At 29.2% G+C, this 17,052-nt stretch overlaps 2 protein-coding genes across 2 annotated transcripts; both read left to right on the top strand.

The window, feature by feature from the left end:
• The first annotated feature begins 4,182 nt into the window (after positions 1–4,182).
• LOC106373261 (putative nuclease HARBI1) lies at positions 4,183–11,181 on the top strand. Its single transcript, XM_048746245.1, has 3 exons — positions 4,183–5,466; positions 5,831–7,406; positions 7,501–11,181. The coding sequence occupies exon 3, from the start codon at positions 8,278–8,280 to the stop codon at positions 9,556–9,558; it is 1,281 nt and encodes a 426-aa protein (XP_048602202.1). The 5' UTR covers positions 4,183–5,466; positions 5,831–7,406; positions 7,501–8,277; the 3' UTR covers positions 9,559–11,181.
• On the top strand, positions 6,630–7,669 carry LOC125579858 (glutathione S-transferase T3-like). The gene is made up of 2 exons (XM_048743740.1): positions 6,630–7,381; positions 7,501–7,669. The coding sequence occupies exons 1-2, from the start codon at positions 6,630–6,632 to the stop codon at positions 7,667–7,669; spliced, it is 921 nt and encodes a 306-aa protein (XP_048599697.1).
• Positions 11,182–17,052: the final 5,871 nt, after the last annotated feature.

Raw genomic sequence — 17,052 nt, 5'->3', positions numbered from 1 at the left:
TTTACTTTTGTCATTGACAGATATGTATACTAATATTTACTTATTTAATAATATTAGGATTACTAATCTTTAATTCTATAAAAATATTACTATTATTATCTACTTAATATGTTGACTAATTATTTTAAATAGTAAAAGAAGACATAATAGTCTATTTGAAAACCAAAATATCTTCATGTTTTATTAATGTTGATATCTAATTATATAAAGTTAAATTTGTAAAATGTTATAAAAATAAATATATTTATGCCTTTTGGTATAAAACCGAATAAACCAAAAGCTGGTGGTATATAAACAGAACCAAACCAACGTACATATTAATTTATTATGGTAGCTATTTTTTCTAAACCAAAAAACCCGAACCGAAACCAAACCAAAACCGAACCGAAATCTGGATTGAACACCTGTAATGCAAATAATAGGCTTGGTACAGATCAAAATATCCAGGAAATTTACGGTATCTAGATCCAGATCCGTGGATCTAATCTCCGGATCCTGATGTGTGGCTTCCGAATATCCGAATTTTGGATATCCAGCTATATATTATACTACTCTCGGGTACTCGGATCCGGATCGTAAAACTAATTAAAAAAAATAAAAAATAACTTTTAAAATATTAAAATTCTGAAAGTAATACATAAAATAAATATTTATACAACATTTATAAATATATATATATATGTATATGTGTGTGTGTATAATATAATAAAACTAATTTGTGTATAAATATTAATATATCAAATATAAATATTACAGAAATTAAATAAAAAGAATATTTTTAAAAAATACGGATCTGGATCCGGATATCCAGACCTGAAAATTAAGATATCCGGATCCGGATTCGATTTTGACGGATTCAAAATTTTACTATACAGATCCAGACATCTCAGATATCCTATTTTTATAACGGATCCGGAGCGGATCTCGGATCGAATCCGGATCTCGATAATAAGTTTCTGGCCTAGCATATAACATTAGTGTCCAAAAATAGTTGGGCCAAAAATAGCTGGGCCAAAAATAGCTCATATTAGCTAAAGAGGTGGCTGGATTCACATGTGTCACTTTATTAGCCAAAAATGGCTCATATTATAATTTTCTAAATTATTATAATATTTAGAAAATAAATACATTATAATAATTTATTAATATTTTTTTTCATTTTATTTATTCTGTTATTTATATTGTAATTAATATGCAAAGTTTATTTAAATAACATTCTGTTATTTTAATTAGACGTATAATTTTGGATAAAAAATATCTTGACTCTTTGGTTATTATTTGGATAAAATAGATAACATTTACATTTCCGGTTCAACTATAATATTTTTGTTATACAGATTTAAATTTTGGTTAATTTTTTTTTATTTTCATGTAGTTTGATTCTTGTCTTAGATTTGTAAATATATTTTTGTAAGATTATGTATAATTTAACATATGTTGTTTTGAAAATCAAATAGTAAAAGTAAACTAAAGTACTGATCGTTTAAAAATTACATAAATAAATATAACAATGATAGTCTTTTGAAACTTTATGCATATATATAAAAGTTATACAAAATACTTAATTGCAATATTTGGTTAATATATTTATATTATTAGTTGGGAATTTCATATTTATTAGTAATATGTTAAGTCGTTCTACAATAAAAATATATATTTTTTGTATATAAAATTTATGAAATTTATATTGGTCTAGTTACTCATTTTGATTCATGTAGTTAAGTAATATATATTGATCTACATTTCGATTCAAAATTACATAAATAAATATAACAGTGATAGTCTTTAGAAACTTTATGCATATATATAAAATTTATAGAAAATATTTAATTGCAATATTTGGTTAATATATTTATATTATTAGTTGGGAATTTCATATTTATTTAGTAATATGTTAAGTCGTTCTACATAAAAACATATATTGTTTGTATATAAAATTTATGAAATGTATATTGGTCTAGTTACTCATTTTAATATATTTTCATGTAATTTGATTCTTGTCTTAGATTTGTAAATATATTTTAGTAAGATTATGTATAATTTATGTATAATAAATAAAAATATATTATTTGTATATAAAATTTATATTGGTCTAGTTACTTGTTTTAATTTGTGGGTATATTGTGTTACATATATTATGTCGAATTATAGTATAACAATTTTTAATCTAATTCAACCAAATCATATTATATTAATTGTATTAGTATGGTTCTTCATTATAGATGTGTAAATATATTTTTTATTTTTTATTAATTTGATATATGTTAATTTTAAAAAATAAAATTATATAAATAAAGTGATGATATTTACAAAGTTGCATAAAAACATAACCGATATATTTTAAAAAAGAAAGATTATTTCTTTACTTTAATATCAAATTTATTTTTCTAACCTTTCCTTTTTATGAGATCACATCATATATATAAAATATTTTTGTTTTAAAATTTATAAATATTTTCTTTATCATATATATTATTTGAAAAATATAGAAGGGAACTTAAATAAAACAATAAATTAAATTTTATTCATTAAATATATCTTAGCTTATGTTATTTAAATTATTTTGTGATAATTTGAAAAAATAGATTGATTTAAATAAAATGCTTAATGCCTTTAAAATATATATTATGTTGTTTAAGATTATATTTTAAGAGAGAGGATTAATTCTTTACTTTAAAATCAAGAGTATTTTGTAAACTTTCCTTTTTATGAATTACACTATGTATAAAAAAATATTTTCGGTTTTAAAATTTTATTAATTTTCTTTATTACATATTAGGTTATTTGAAAAAAGGAAAACTAAATAAAAAAGGAAAAATAAAATAAAATAAAACAAATATTTTATAATGATAATTAAATATATTTAATTCATTAAGGTATTATCGAAATCAACCACCGTAAAAATTAACGTGAGCGCGATATGTAGGAAACTGAATTTTCAAATAATATTATAGAGATATTCTGATCATTCTTATCCACTGCCCGTCGACACGTCGAAGCTCCTCCACAAATTGACAATACAACAACTATTAATTTTGTGGTCACTAACTTTAAGTTCTTTTTTAACAACCTTGATAACATAACAAAATTAATTGCATCAAAAACCTTTTATCAGTCACCAAAATAAATGTTAAAAGAATAAAAGTTGGAAACTTTTACATGATATATACTCCCAACGTGTCATTTTATTTGTAGTTCAATATTTTCCACATAAATTAAAAAATTCACTTAATTTATTAGTTTATCCTTAATTAATACAACATTTCGTTTGATTATATTAATTAATTTGCTGAAACAATATGAGTAAAATTAAAATAACTATTAAATAAATGAACTGAAAACATAAAACGACATTTAAAATGAAACAAATTTTAACTTCTAAAACGACAGTCCGTAGGGCCCGGCCCCTATATAAAATGAATGGAGTAATAATTTTTGAATCATTTCCAATGTATTTTATTATTTAAAAAAGTTTAAAAGAGAAATAATTTATTTCAATATAGTATTATAAAATAACATTTCTAACTTTGTTACTCAGTTTATAGGAAATTCTATTTTCTCCTATACATATATATATATATATGTATAAGCTCGAGAATGAGAGTTTTTGGAAGATTTGTTTTCTAATAGTACTTGAAAGAAAAAGAAACATTGGCTTAGGGCATCAAAATCTTACAAAACACTTAAAAACATGTATTTGAATAATTATTAATCTTAACTAATAAAATTTATTTATATGGGCTTAAGTTTAAGATTATAAAAAAGTAAAATATGTGCCACATTAAAAGATAAGTTTATTAGTGTATTATGAGTTTACTAATTAAAATAATAAGATATTTAGAAGCTATTTTTGGTTTATCTTACCAAGAATAGGGTAGTAAAAAAACTTACCATTATGGGTTACTGTTTCTTCTACACACTTTGATTTCACATGGACAGAGTTTTTCACATTCTCTTACAAATCTTATATTTAAGCCTCTTCTTTTAATTAATCTATTATTTAATAATTTTCAATATTTTTTGGTTTCTAAAAGGAGCTTTTCAAATTAAAAGCTGAAATATTTAAAATATTTTCTTTGTTAAGCTTTTTCGCAACACTAATTATAAAAAAATATTTTGAAAGTCCTGTCAGTGAGTTTGTGTAAAGGACAAGAAGAAGAAAATATGTTTTAGAATTATTATTCAATTTGTTTGTTTTTTCTATCTGATATTTGATAATGGTTAACTTTTTTTTACAAATGAGGGCATATTTTTTAAAATCGCTTATGTATGTTATTAGTGTTCGCACGGCTCCGACTACGGAGACAAATTTATAAATGAGTTGGAGATACTCTAAAGTTATGTGATATTGTTTTGGATGGATTTTTGAGATATGCATATCAAGTTTACCTCTATCGTTCTTAAAGTTACTTGTTTGATCTGTATATTCATATATATGCAACTATTTTAGTAATGTCTCGAGACCTGGTTCTTAAGTAATCAAATCTTTGACCCAAAAAAAAAGTAATCAAATCATGTTTCGATATCGTCTTCCAGCGGATGCAATGTGACAAAATTGTGATTGGTGTCAATCCATTCAGTATTTATAAATTCAAGTAAAATATACAAATTTTTAAATTCTCTCGGATTAGTATTTACAAATCCGGAGATTTTCCCTCGGATTTGAGCATTTGTATTTTTAACAAAGAAATCCATGCAAATTCATTCAAATACATTATGAAATCAAATCTATTAGTAAATCCGTATGATTGAATAACACTTGATTTGAATTAGAATTTATGAATCATTAAACGAATAACACATGATTTCAATACATATTTTAAAATCACAGAACCAATAACACTAGATTTAGTTTGGATTTTCAAATCCATCAAAATACACCAACCAATAACCCCCGCTTAATTTGGTTGCGAGAGCGTCTTCCAACATAGGTAAGGTAAATGCTTTTTACACAAATACCGGTTTTAGTCTTAATTAACTGCTTGCTGGAAACACTAGTACACAGTACATACGGATGGTGAGCCATCCTCATCAACTGCAATTCTCAAAGTATTTTCAGCACATTAAAACGGTGTGACTTACTTCAATAGAGTTCGTCCAAGAGGCCATGTATATCGTTGACTTGTTCGTTGGTGAATTCAATTAAACGTTATCTATATGTTAGAGCACGTCCAACGCATGATTTAAGGGGGTCCTTAGCCATAATCTCTTCCATTTGCCGATTAAAAAACTATTAAAATAACCCCTAAAGCTAAGGATTATTCCTAAGTTAAGGATTAGTCCGTCCGGGTCCGTAATGCGCTGGCAGGCTTTGATTGGCTGAGAGGGCGTTGGTGTTTCGTGTGGGAAGAGAAAGAAAGACGCGTCGTCTTTCACTTTGTCGAGGCAAGAAAAAAAAACCCGAGACTCGACGAAGAGGCGATAGAGCGGCGATAGAGAGGCGAGTCACGACCGGCCTTTTGGAAGGTAATCCGACCTCTCCTTCTTTTTGATTTCGTTCAGTGGTTGTTTCTTATCAATTTCATCGGTTTAAAGGGTTCGATTGTGGCGTTAAACCGATTTAGGGTTGGAAATTATTTTGGGGATTTCAATCGAATTAGGGTTTTCGTCGGGGGGTTCTATTTTCTTCTTCTGTTGGTGATGGTTTGATGTTGTCGAGGCGATTAGAGGTTGGGGATTGAGAAAACCCTAATTGTTCAAATCGAATTAGGGTTTTCTTTAAAAGTTTGGTTCTTTCTTATTTTCGTCTGGATTTATTATGAATTAGGGGTTTGTCGTGGGTTAAGAATCGACAAATAATGGTTTTCCTTTTCAAATTATTTTGTTGCAGGTACTGATATGGAGGAAGAACTCTGAGATATGAAAGCACACAAAGCGTACATCAGCCAGGTTGATTTCGTTGCAAATGCGCAACAGGGCATTCCCCAACTGTGCCCCTGTGGATCAATCATGAAGAGGACCGTAGATGAAGTTGATACATATGACTACCTCCCCGGGAAAAGGTTCTTCATTTGCAAAGACTTCAAGGTTAGTATTGATTCTCTATCTATGTTGATTATGTTACTAAGATATTTGTTTGCTGTCTGATTAGTTTCCCTTTATTTGTTTGGCAGAATGACGGTGGAAGAAGAGGTCGAGAGGCTCAAACAACGCGTTCACGATCATGACAAGCTTCTGAGAGAGTGTGAAGCACTTAAGGTATGTTTATGCTCTCAGTAAAGATACTTGTTTGTTGTAGATTTGTAACTCATTGTTTCTTTCTTTACTTTAAAATGCAGTCACAGGTTAGAAGGCTGGGAGAGCGGGTGGCTGATCTTGAGCGACTCCACTGAGGTTAGTAACCATTCTTCTTTCCCTAACAAAACTATAGTCGCTTAGTTAGAACTTATTAGTTTGATAGAAATGGATAGGAGTGCCAGTTAATGGTTTAGTTTGTAAACTTCATTGCATTAACCGACCATTAAATTCACCTAACTGCATTTTGCTAAGTAACTTCAATAAATTCCCCTTAGTTGTTGTGATAAGACAGTTTTCTACTAGTATTAAATGTAGAATCCATTATTTAATCTTCCAAGTTTCTACTAGTGATTCATTCACAAGTACAAACAAATCCTTTTAGAAACTTTTAAATGGCTAGCTCCTATAGTTTTGTTAACCTCTTAGCGAGCCAAGGGTCAGTTGATCTAGAGTCGAACGACTCCCCTGTGTTTAGTACCCAATCTCCGCAAGAGTCTACTGTGAAAAAAAGGAGAAAGTGGTCTGTGAAGGAGGATTTAATCCTCATTGGGTCTTGGCTCAACACGAGCAAAGACTCAATTGTCAGTAACGAGCAGAAAGGTGCTGCTTTTTGGAAGAGAATTGTGAGTAACTACAACTCCAGTCCTCTTCTGCTCGGGACAGTGCCTAGAGAAATAGGGCAATGCAAGCAAAGATGGGCTAGAATCAATGATTTGGTCTGTAAGTTATGTGGCTGCTACGACATGGCACTGAGGGAGCAGAGAAGCGGGCAAAATGAAAACGACGTCATGAAGGCAGCCTTGGATATCTTCAACAGCGACCAGAACATGAAGTTCACCTTAGAACACGCGTGGAGGGAGCTTAGGCATGATGTTAAGTGGTGCTCCACTTATATGGAGAAGGACAAGGATAAGCAGAAGGCTCCTGAAGTGCATGTGCCAGAGCCAGAAGATAGACCAGTTGGTGTCAAGGCTGCTAAGGCCGCGGGTAAGAGGCAAAAAACTAGAAAAGATGAGGAGTTCTCGCAGCTAGAAGGACTTATGGAGATGAAAAAGCAAATCTCAAGGCAAAGTTTGTTGGAGAGGTTGCTTGCAAAGCCGGAGCCCCTCGATGAGATGGAATCAGCTCTCAAAAATAAACTGTTGTCTGAATTGTTGTCATGAGTGATGGTTTGTTTAGCTTTTGCTTGCATTATAGTTTTGATAGCATTGTTTACTTTGTTGTGATATGAACTGTTGACTGATATAAAATGCTTTGTTTCAGGTGGAGTACAAGAGACGAGGTCACGGGTTGTCAAGAGTACAAGAGAAGAGGTCATGGGTTGTCTACTAGTTTCACGGATTCATGTATGTTTTTCCTTGCGGATGTGAACCAAGACAAGAGGTTCACGGGTGTTGTCTTTATATCTTCAAGTGTTGTCTTTATAACTTAGTGTCTGTATGTTTTTCCTTTCATGTCTAAACTTGAACCATCTATGTATCAAACTACTATCATGAAATGCAGTTCCTCTTCTTCTTGTTGATCGCATCAATTTGTCAAACACAAAAGACCATAAGTTAACAAGCATCAATATACAACAAGTTGACGCAACCAAGAAGCAACAAGCAAGTTAATCCCAACCTGATCGCATCAAGTTGACGCAACCAAGAAGCAACAAGCAAGTAACAAGCATCAATATACAACAAGTTAATCCCTTAACTTAAACATGTTTGATTAGAAATTTTTTTTTTAAAGTCCAAAACTCAAACACAAAAGTTTCATTACTAATTTAATTTTTTTAAAGTCTAAACCTTAACTCACCAAGTTTCATTACTAATTTTTTTTTTAAAGTTTAAACTTTGACTCACCAAGTTTCATTACTATTTTTTTTGTTTTTAAAAGTCTAAACCTTAACTCACCAAGTTTCATTACTAATTTTTTATTTTAAAAGTCTAAACCTTAACTCACCAAGTTTCATTACTAATTTTTTTTTTAAAAAGTCTAAACCTTATCTCACCAAGTTTCATAACTAATTTTTTTTCCAAGGAAAGATAGCCAATTATGGCAGATGAAGTCGATCGAAGATTAGACGCGGCTTTGGATGAGGCTTTCGATGAATATTTTGAAGATACCTACACCAACATCGTAAAGAACCAAAAAAGGAAACATAGGAAACGTGCATATGTCGAACGAAACCGAGAAGAGGGTCATACCCGTCTATGGAATGACTACTTCAGTGATAATCCAACATTTCCGCCTCATTTATTCAGACGTCGTTTCCGCATGAACAAACCAGTATTCATGCGTCTTGTCAATTGTCTCTCAGAAACTTTTCCATTCTTTCAACATAGAAGAGATGCTATCGGAAGATTAGGTCTATCTCCACTACAAAAGTGTACGGCAGCACTTCGTATGCTTGCTTATGGCTGTGCCGCTGACGCCGTTGACGAATATCTCCGACTTGGTGAAACCACAACACTTTCATGTTTAACCAATTTCACAGAAGGGGTAATCCAGTTATTTGGAGATGAGTATCTACGAAGGCCCAATCCAAAGGATCTTCAACGACTGCTCGATATTGGAGAGATACGTGGGTTTCCTGGGATGATAGGCAGCATCGACTGTATGCATTGGGAATGGAAAAATTGTCCAACCGCCTGGAAAGGACAATACACCCGTGGATCAGGAAAACCAACAATTGTCTTGGAGGCTGTAGCTTCACAAGATCTTTGGATATGGCACACTTTTTTTGGTTCTCCAGGTACATTAAACGATATTAACGTCCTCGATCGATCTCCTGTTTTTGATGACATTTTGGAAGGTAGAGCTCCAAGGGTACAATACCAGGTCAACGGACACCATTATGGTTTGCCTTACTACCTCACAGACGGTATATATCCAAGATGGTCAACATTTATCCAATCCATCTCAAACCCTCAAAGTCCAGAAGAACAGTTATTTGCTAGAGTACAAGAGTCAACCCGAAAAGACGTGGAGCGTGCTTTTGGAGTATTGCAAGCTCGATTTGCAATAGTCAAAAACCCAGCTATTTTGTGGGACAAGAGACAAATCGGGATGGTTATGCGAACATGTATCATACTGCACAATATGATCGTAGAAAATGAACGCAATGGATATACTCAGTGTGATATATCAGAGTTTGAAGAAGGCGAATCGAGTAGAACTTCAGAGGTGGATATGTCATATGCTCGCAAGCCTTCAAATCTCCGTGCTATGCTTGAAATTCGTAGCCAAGTTCGTGACCAACATATACATGAACAGCTTAAATTTGATTTGATTCAAAATATTTGGAACAAATTTGGTAATTATGAAAATGTTTGATTGTTGTATGTTTTTTTTTGTGTTTCAATAAAAATAACATTTTCAAATTTTCTTGTTTAAATTTTTTTTTTAAGGATTCCAAACCGGATAACACCATTGGACCAACATTTATGATTAGAGTCCTTAACTATTAAAAAAATATATATATATATATATTAAATTAATGCTAAGGACTCCAATGGTGGGTAACACCATTGGAGGTGCTATTATGTTGCGTTCAGAATGGCAACACCAGTAAATTATTAAATTCATGCCTCTGAAATTTTAAAACTTCAAAATGGCAGGTGTTAATGCGAATTGTTAAGTAAATATGTTATAAATAAATTTATAACTTTGTATGTGGTTTATTGTATACAATATCCCGAGGAAAGTGATCAGAAGGTATGACTCAAAGTGATAGACATTGATAGTTATCTTTTTGTTAACTTACATAGTGTTTTGAAAAGTAAGCTTTATATGTGAAGATTTGTCATACATGCATACAAGATTACATTAATGAACACTGTTCGTCGTCTTCTTATCATTTGTTACTACCAGGTTGTATTCCAACATGTATGGATAATTTGTATAAAAATGTAACTAATATTTTACGTAGCATTTGTGGTTAAAGAATAGGGTTCATGAATGTTGTAGTGGAAAGCAAACACAGGAGGAGATCCACCGACATCACTTACCAAAGTGCGTTGCCGCCGCTTTTCCCAAAATACCATTGGACACCCACGTTACACAAATGTGATATGTGTCTCTTAGGTTTATTATTTTTATTTATTAGAATAAGTTTGGGCCATGCAAGTGGCAGTGCAATTGTGAACTCGTTTTTGTTTTGTTTCCTTTTTCTTTTTGTTTTCATATGCTTAATAAGAAAAAGTTCTAAAAAGAAAGTAGGATGGTGTTCGATAACATTTGACCACTAAGAATTTGGTACGATCGGACAAAACAATAATTTCTAAACGTTCAATTAGTTTATTTGATCTTTTTGTTTAAATAGTTTATTTGATTAAGCATGTAATTCTAGCTAATCTAACATAAAATTCAGTTATTAGTGATACTTTATATTCTTCTTTTTGTTTTATGTAAATTAATGATTTGAAGTTTCAAACGTTATCCTTACCCCTCTTACACTAAACAGAAATGGTGACATCGAATTGTCTATAAGAATCTGAGGAGTCTGATTTCCAATAATATTGGTAGGTGTAAAATCCAATCCATTACTAAAATGTACATGAGATGAAATTAATCATCGAGCACATGGCCAGATTAAATATTATGAGAAAATACATATTTTAGATTAGTCTTAAAACAACTTTTTGATAATTTGAAACCATAAAACATGTATAATAACTCTTTTTGGAGATCAAAACAATGCTTTATACGGTTGTGTTTAAAACCGATTTTGAGACTAAACAACATAGTTAAAACTAGAAGATCGACACGCGGGTGTGATCAAATGGTACGAAGAGCTCGGAAAAGTATTGAACGTCTTGAGTTCAAAATCTATCTTCAGATGACCTATATGTGTAGATAGATGGCGTAAATCCCACACAAATCAACTATACTTACCTTTCACCGGCGGATCATTCCACTAGAGATTAGAATAGATCTCGGCATGAGACACTCTTGGTTATCCAAAAAACAACTAGAAAATCAAGCCAATTCAAAAACAAATTGAGATTTATTTCAAAACAAAATCTTTTTGATTTGTAATAATTTAGTCTACCAAAATAAATGGAAATAAATAATAATTAAGTAGAGTAAATGGAAAATATGAGATATAAAAATATGATGATAACATAAAACAAACAACAATTATATATATATTCAACTGGTTTTTATTAAATTATTTATATGATTTAAATATTTACAAATCATTAAAATAACCATTTTCAGTTCGTCTTCATTTTACTTTTTGTTTCACTCACTTTTTATTCGGATAGAACTTTTGAATATTTATTGAAAAGTATTTATTTTCTTTGTGTCATCAACTAATTTAGTTTGCAAATTATTCATATTTTCAAATTTAACATTTATAATTCATGCTACAACATATGTATATGCGACCTTATGCTATGGTAAATTTTATCTGTTCAATAGTGTAAAGATAATACTTAATTAAGAACGGGGCGATATAAAGAACAGAACCAAGCGAGGACGGCCCAGTTGTCTTGAGGGAGCTTTGGTTCCAATACGGATCCGGATTCGAATTCCGCTGGTCACCGTCGATTAACATGGGGTAAAAAAGGCGATCCTCCAGGAAGCTTTATGCGTAAGTATACTTAGGCGCTAGTCGGGTTCCCTCCGGAATGTCCGGATTACCTGGATTATCAAAAAATAAAAATAAAGAACGGGGAAATGTAAAAATAATACTTAATTACCTCTATCACTCTATGAACCTTAATTTGTACTCTTTGGTCAACCATCAGGATGTATTTTACGATAAATGATCCCAGAAGAGTTAGGATATCACACTACTATACATATTTTCACCCTTTTACTATGTTTTCCTTTTTGAGCAATAATTAGCTATGCATTTTAGGTGATAAATCGCTTTGCAAGCTAATTGTATTCGTGAGAACATGCCAGTGAAATTTATGTATCATTGTATTACATATTTTGCTGTTGTACACGATTAGATAGTGTTTTATGCAGTGGCGCTGTGGCGGAGCTAGACTAATTATTCGAAGGCGCACATAATTAATATTAATATTCAATTAATATAATAAAAATGATTTATTAATAAATATTATAGACTGTTAATAATAAAATAAAAAAAATAGACTGTCAAAACAACAATAACACTATTTTACTCAACTCATGCTAAAATTTTAAGATTATGTTTTTAAAAAATGTTATCAGTTACAATACTGTTACAATTAATTTGGAAGTATATAGGAAAGGGGATTTTCAAATTGCTATATGTATAACAGTATGTCAATGGCATACATATTTTTGGTCATAATACTTCAAAGAACTAAATTCTAAAAATTAAATTGAAATGAATGAATTATTTATTATTTAAATATTAATTAGAATTGTTCATTTACTAATGTCTATTATTAAAAAATGAAATGTGCTTCAAAACAAATTGAAATCTAAACATGAAAAATATAACAGAAAGAACTATGAAAAAAAACAAATAAAGAAAAGATATGCTAATAAAAAAAGAATAATATTAACAATCAAACAAAAAGTAGAAAATCCTAATATAATTGCTAAAGAAAGATACAATAAAAGTAAACGTGTCAACCACATTAATTATATAGCCAAAAAAAAAACACAAAGAGGAAGCTTCAACCACAGTAGGTGTTGGAGATAACCGGAGACATCTTTACCCGTTGTTCTACCAAAGTTAAATGTCTTTTTAACTACCTATGTAAATTTTAGAAAGTAGTCGGGGACACGTGCCCCCATACTTAACACTACCTAGGACTGTAGATCCGTTCGGGAACGCGATGGATGCTAGTCGGACGGTCGGGTTGGGCCTAGCGTCTAAAGAAAAAATCGGAGATTAATCGGAAATTATGCGGGGCGAAAATTTTAAATTGTTTACTATGTTATAAAACATGTTAATCTTTAATTGTGTAAAACATTAATACATTTTCATGTTTAAGATTGTATAAAACACACAAATAGAATATATAAACTTAATATAGTGTAATTTTCATCAAAATTATGAATATAAATTATATTTATAAAATTTTAGATCAAATAAATAAATAAAAATATTATTAAAAATAATAATAATAATAATAATAATAAATAGATTATGCGGTCATTTAGGCGGTCTAGGCGGAGAAAATCAGATATCTGATTTTTTAAATTGATTTGGCATAAATTGAGGCGGAAGAGTGACGCGTAACGTCCAGAAGGCGGCCGATTTTTAGAACATGGTTTTATGTAACAACACAAGTTTGACTGTTTGAGTATGCATCGTCTTTGCATTTGCACACAAAAAAAAAATTCATCTCTTCTTATGCTAATCTTAAATGTTGTGGTACGATTAGCTTTTTTTGGTTAAAACGCATTTAAAATTATTATTTTGACGAATAATTTAAAGAGCAGAACATATACATATACGTGGTTGTCTATACATAATACATGTAGTATTGTGAGAAAATGGCGTTGCCTTAATCATATGCTTGAATGTGCGTTGTTGTATTAATCAGTTTTATTTATTGAAAGCATATATTATTATACGTATTTTGCCCATTAATTTAATACATGTAGGTCATAGATTCATAAGATAGACGGCGGCATGGCTTTATATTAAAAATGGAAGTAGAACAATAAAAACCAGGTGATACCCACGCCCTGCACGGAGTAAATGGATTAAAAAAGATTATAACTTTTAATCTAAAGATATTAGAAATGTAAAAGTCATAGTCACAAGATTACATGTTATATAATGAGTTGAGATCCATCATAAGTGTTTTGCTTGCGAGATCGAATTTGTAATGAAAGTTTGGGAAAAAGAATGTGATGAGTAGATATGCTCAAAACAACCTATTTATATATACGATGAGGAATGATTAGATTTCAAATGATAAAATCGTATGTGATTAATTATATAAAACATTCACAAATTCATTAACCAAAACTTGCGCTCCAAGATTATCGCCCAAATTACCTTAACAGACCATATACCCTATTGATCACGTAATTTGCTGTAAATAAAAAGATTTCATTCTTAAACTTATTTTACATGCAGCCACAGATCACACAAATTCAGTAGTGGAAAGAAAAATAATTTAAAGATTTGATAAAGTTAAGGACACAAGGATTCAATTGATGTAACTCGTTTAAAACGTATATAATGAATCGACCACAACTCTTTTAAAAAGAATATAGTATTTTTTGTCAACATTAAAAAGAATATAGTATAATCCGATAAAAATGTAAAGATTTGATAATGACTTGTGCATGATGAGATAATGTATGAAAATATTTATGTTATATAATAATAAATATGTGTGATATAATTTAATTTTACAATACAATATAAATTATTAAAAAATTATAATACATGTACAGTAGAACTTCTATAAATTAATAATCGATAAATTAATAATCTTTATAAATTAATAAATTTTCTCGTTCCCAATTTAGGCCGGTTCAAAATTTGACACAAATCGATAAAATAATAAGATAATAATTTTTTAGAAAATCAAATTCTATGTAAATATATGGTCCCAATAAAATTATAAATTAATAAGTTATATGTATACATATTTTATATAAGTAAGAACCTATTATTATATTATTTATTTTATATTAACAATGGAATTATCTTTTTATTTTCTTAACACTTAATATATTTTTGATGAAATTTAGTAATATTATATTTAAAACCACATTAAGTTATATATAATATATATTCTATACACCAAATAATATAATATAATTAATATAAATGTCAAATTTCAAAAAATAACAATTAATGTCTATACACTAAAATCAAATATTTTCCCTATCTTAGAATAAATATATCATAAAATAAAAAATCTAAATAAGAAATTTTTTGTAAATTAATATCTTTATAAATTAATAAAATTTCAAATTCCTAATTTAGTTATGATAAAGATACAGTGGTATCATGCCTCATTCTTAATTAATAATTAGTATTCAATGTGTCATATATATTCCTTAACGAATATACAAAATTATAGGATGTTCAAATTAAAAGTCCATATATGACAATGCCAATTTACGTCTCATTATTGCTCATTAATTAATCACTATAATTTAGGCAAAATGTATTTATGAAAATTGGGTATGAAATATTACCAAATGGCCAATAGTTTTCCAAAGTTATATACGTGAAGATTTAATATACCATTTACATATATGATTGGGCCAACCTTTAATTTAAATTGGTATAAAGAACTCTTATGATTTACAGTACGACCATATCAATTATATAATATAATTATTTTGTATATATTTATATACATAATATAATTATTTTTTGTAATTGTAAGATCATAATAAATGAGCGTTAAAAAAATAATATAATTATTTTTATAGACAATATGATCATATCAACTATATAATATTAATGTTTTGCATATATATTTATATACCTATTATATAATTATTTTTTTGCTATATAGTACGACTATATCAACTATATAATATAATTATTTTGTATATATTTATAAAAATATATAACTATATAATTTAGTTTATATCAAGGCGGCTTATATGGACATTGTAAACATGTTCTATCTAAGTTTAATATACAAACATAACCATGATAAAAAAATCGTTGATACAACTAATGATTACAAATTTCTAATAAGGTAGGTTTATAACAATGGCAATACATGTAATTATTCTAGTAAAAAAAGAACTTTTAGTTAAAGGATGTGAGAAGAACTCTTGTGATGACACGTAAGAAATGACATTTTGGTTAATAACACATGACTGCAAGGTTAATTTATAGGAATGCTCCTCTTTTAATATAAAAGAGAGAATATAATTTGCTAAGGTTGGATTTATAAAATGCATTAATTTTTTTTTTTGTCACTGAAATAAAATGCATTAATTTATGTTTTCATGTATGAGCTGGATCCACGCATCAAGGGTCTCTGGACCCACTTTATCTCAATTATTATAGGTTCCGTACCCCGACGTTTGAAATAACATTTACATCAGCCCAACATGTTTCGATCTTACCAAAACAACCCATGTTTTAAGCTATAGGGAGGGGACATGATCATATCAAGCTGTTCTTCAATATAGAGAATGTCATTTAAACTGTTCTATTATCATTTGAAATAAAACTGACATGATGAACAAAATGTGTTACGTAATTTTATCAATTTTGGACAGCGAAACTTAATAACTTTATCATATCAATTGTGCTATGCAATTTCTACAACAAAATGTGTTATGTTTGTCACAAAATATACCAAAACGAATTTGAACGTGTATTGTCTCTTCTTGCTAAAGAACAAACTATAAAAGATGAAATTCTACCATATCTCTAAATACAAATAATGAAAATTTACAAACTAATTATATTTAAAATTGTAAATTCTAGTTACAATGTAGAAAAAAACACAAGACTTAAAAATAATCCAAAATTATTTAGTTGTACAAGTAAACTGTAAATGTTTATGGATCTTTGTTTTTAATTTTGTGGAAAAAAGTTCTTAAAATTAAAAATACATTAGATTTATAAAATTGATTAAAAAAAAAAATTATGGTGCTTTTTGGGAGAAAATACCAAAATAAAAACACATAAACAATATCAGATATGAAAAAGATTAGAAAAACCAAGTGTTAATGTTGTAAAGGTTAAAAGAGAAAAAGTGTATGATTTTAAGATGAAATAACTTAAAATGGAAGAAAAGTGAACCGAAGTTTTTTGAAACAAAATGTGAGAATTCCAAAAATAATAGAGATTTAAGTATAATAATGTATACAAAAGAGAAAATTTTATTATTTTCTTGAAGAAAATATGATCAAATTTATAAATCTTACCACTTGAGGGAG

Source organism: Brassica napus, chromosome C1, assembly GCF_020379485.1.
Source record: "Brassica napus cultivar Da-Ae chromosome C1, Da-Ae, whole genome shotgun sequence".
NCBI classification, from domain to species: Eukaryota; Viridiplantae; Streptophyta; class Magnoliopsida; order Brassicales; family Brassicaceae; genus Brassica; species Brassica napus.
This window is presented reverse-complemented; position numbering and strand designations above follow the sequence as displayed.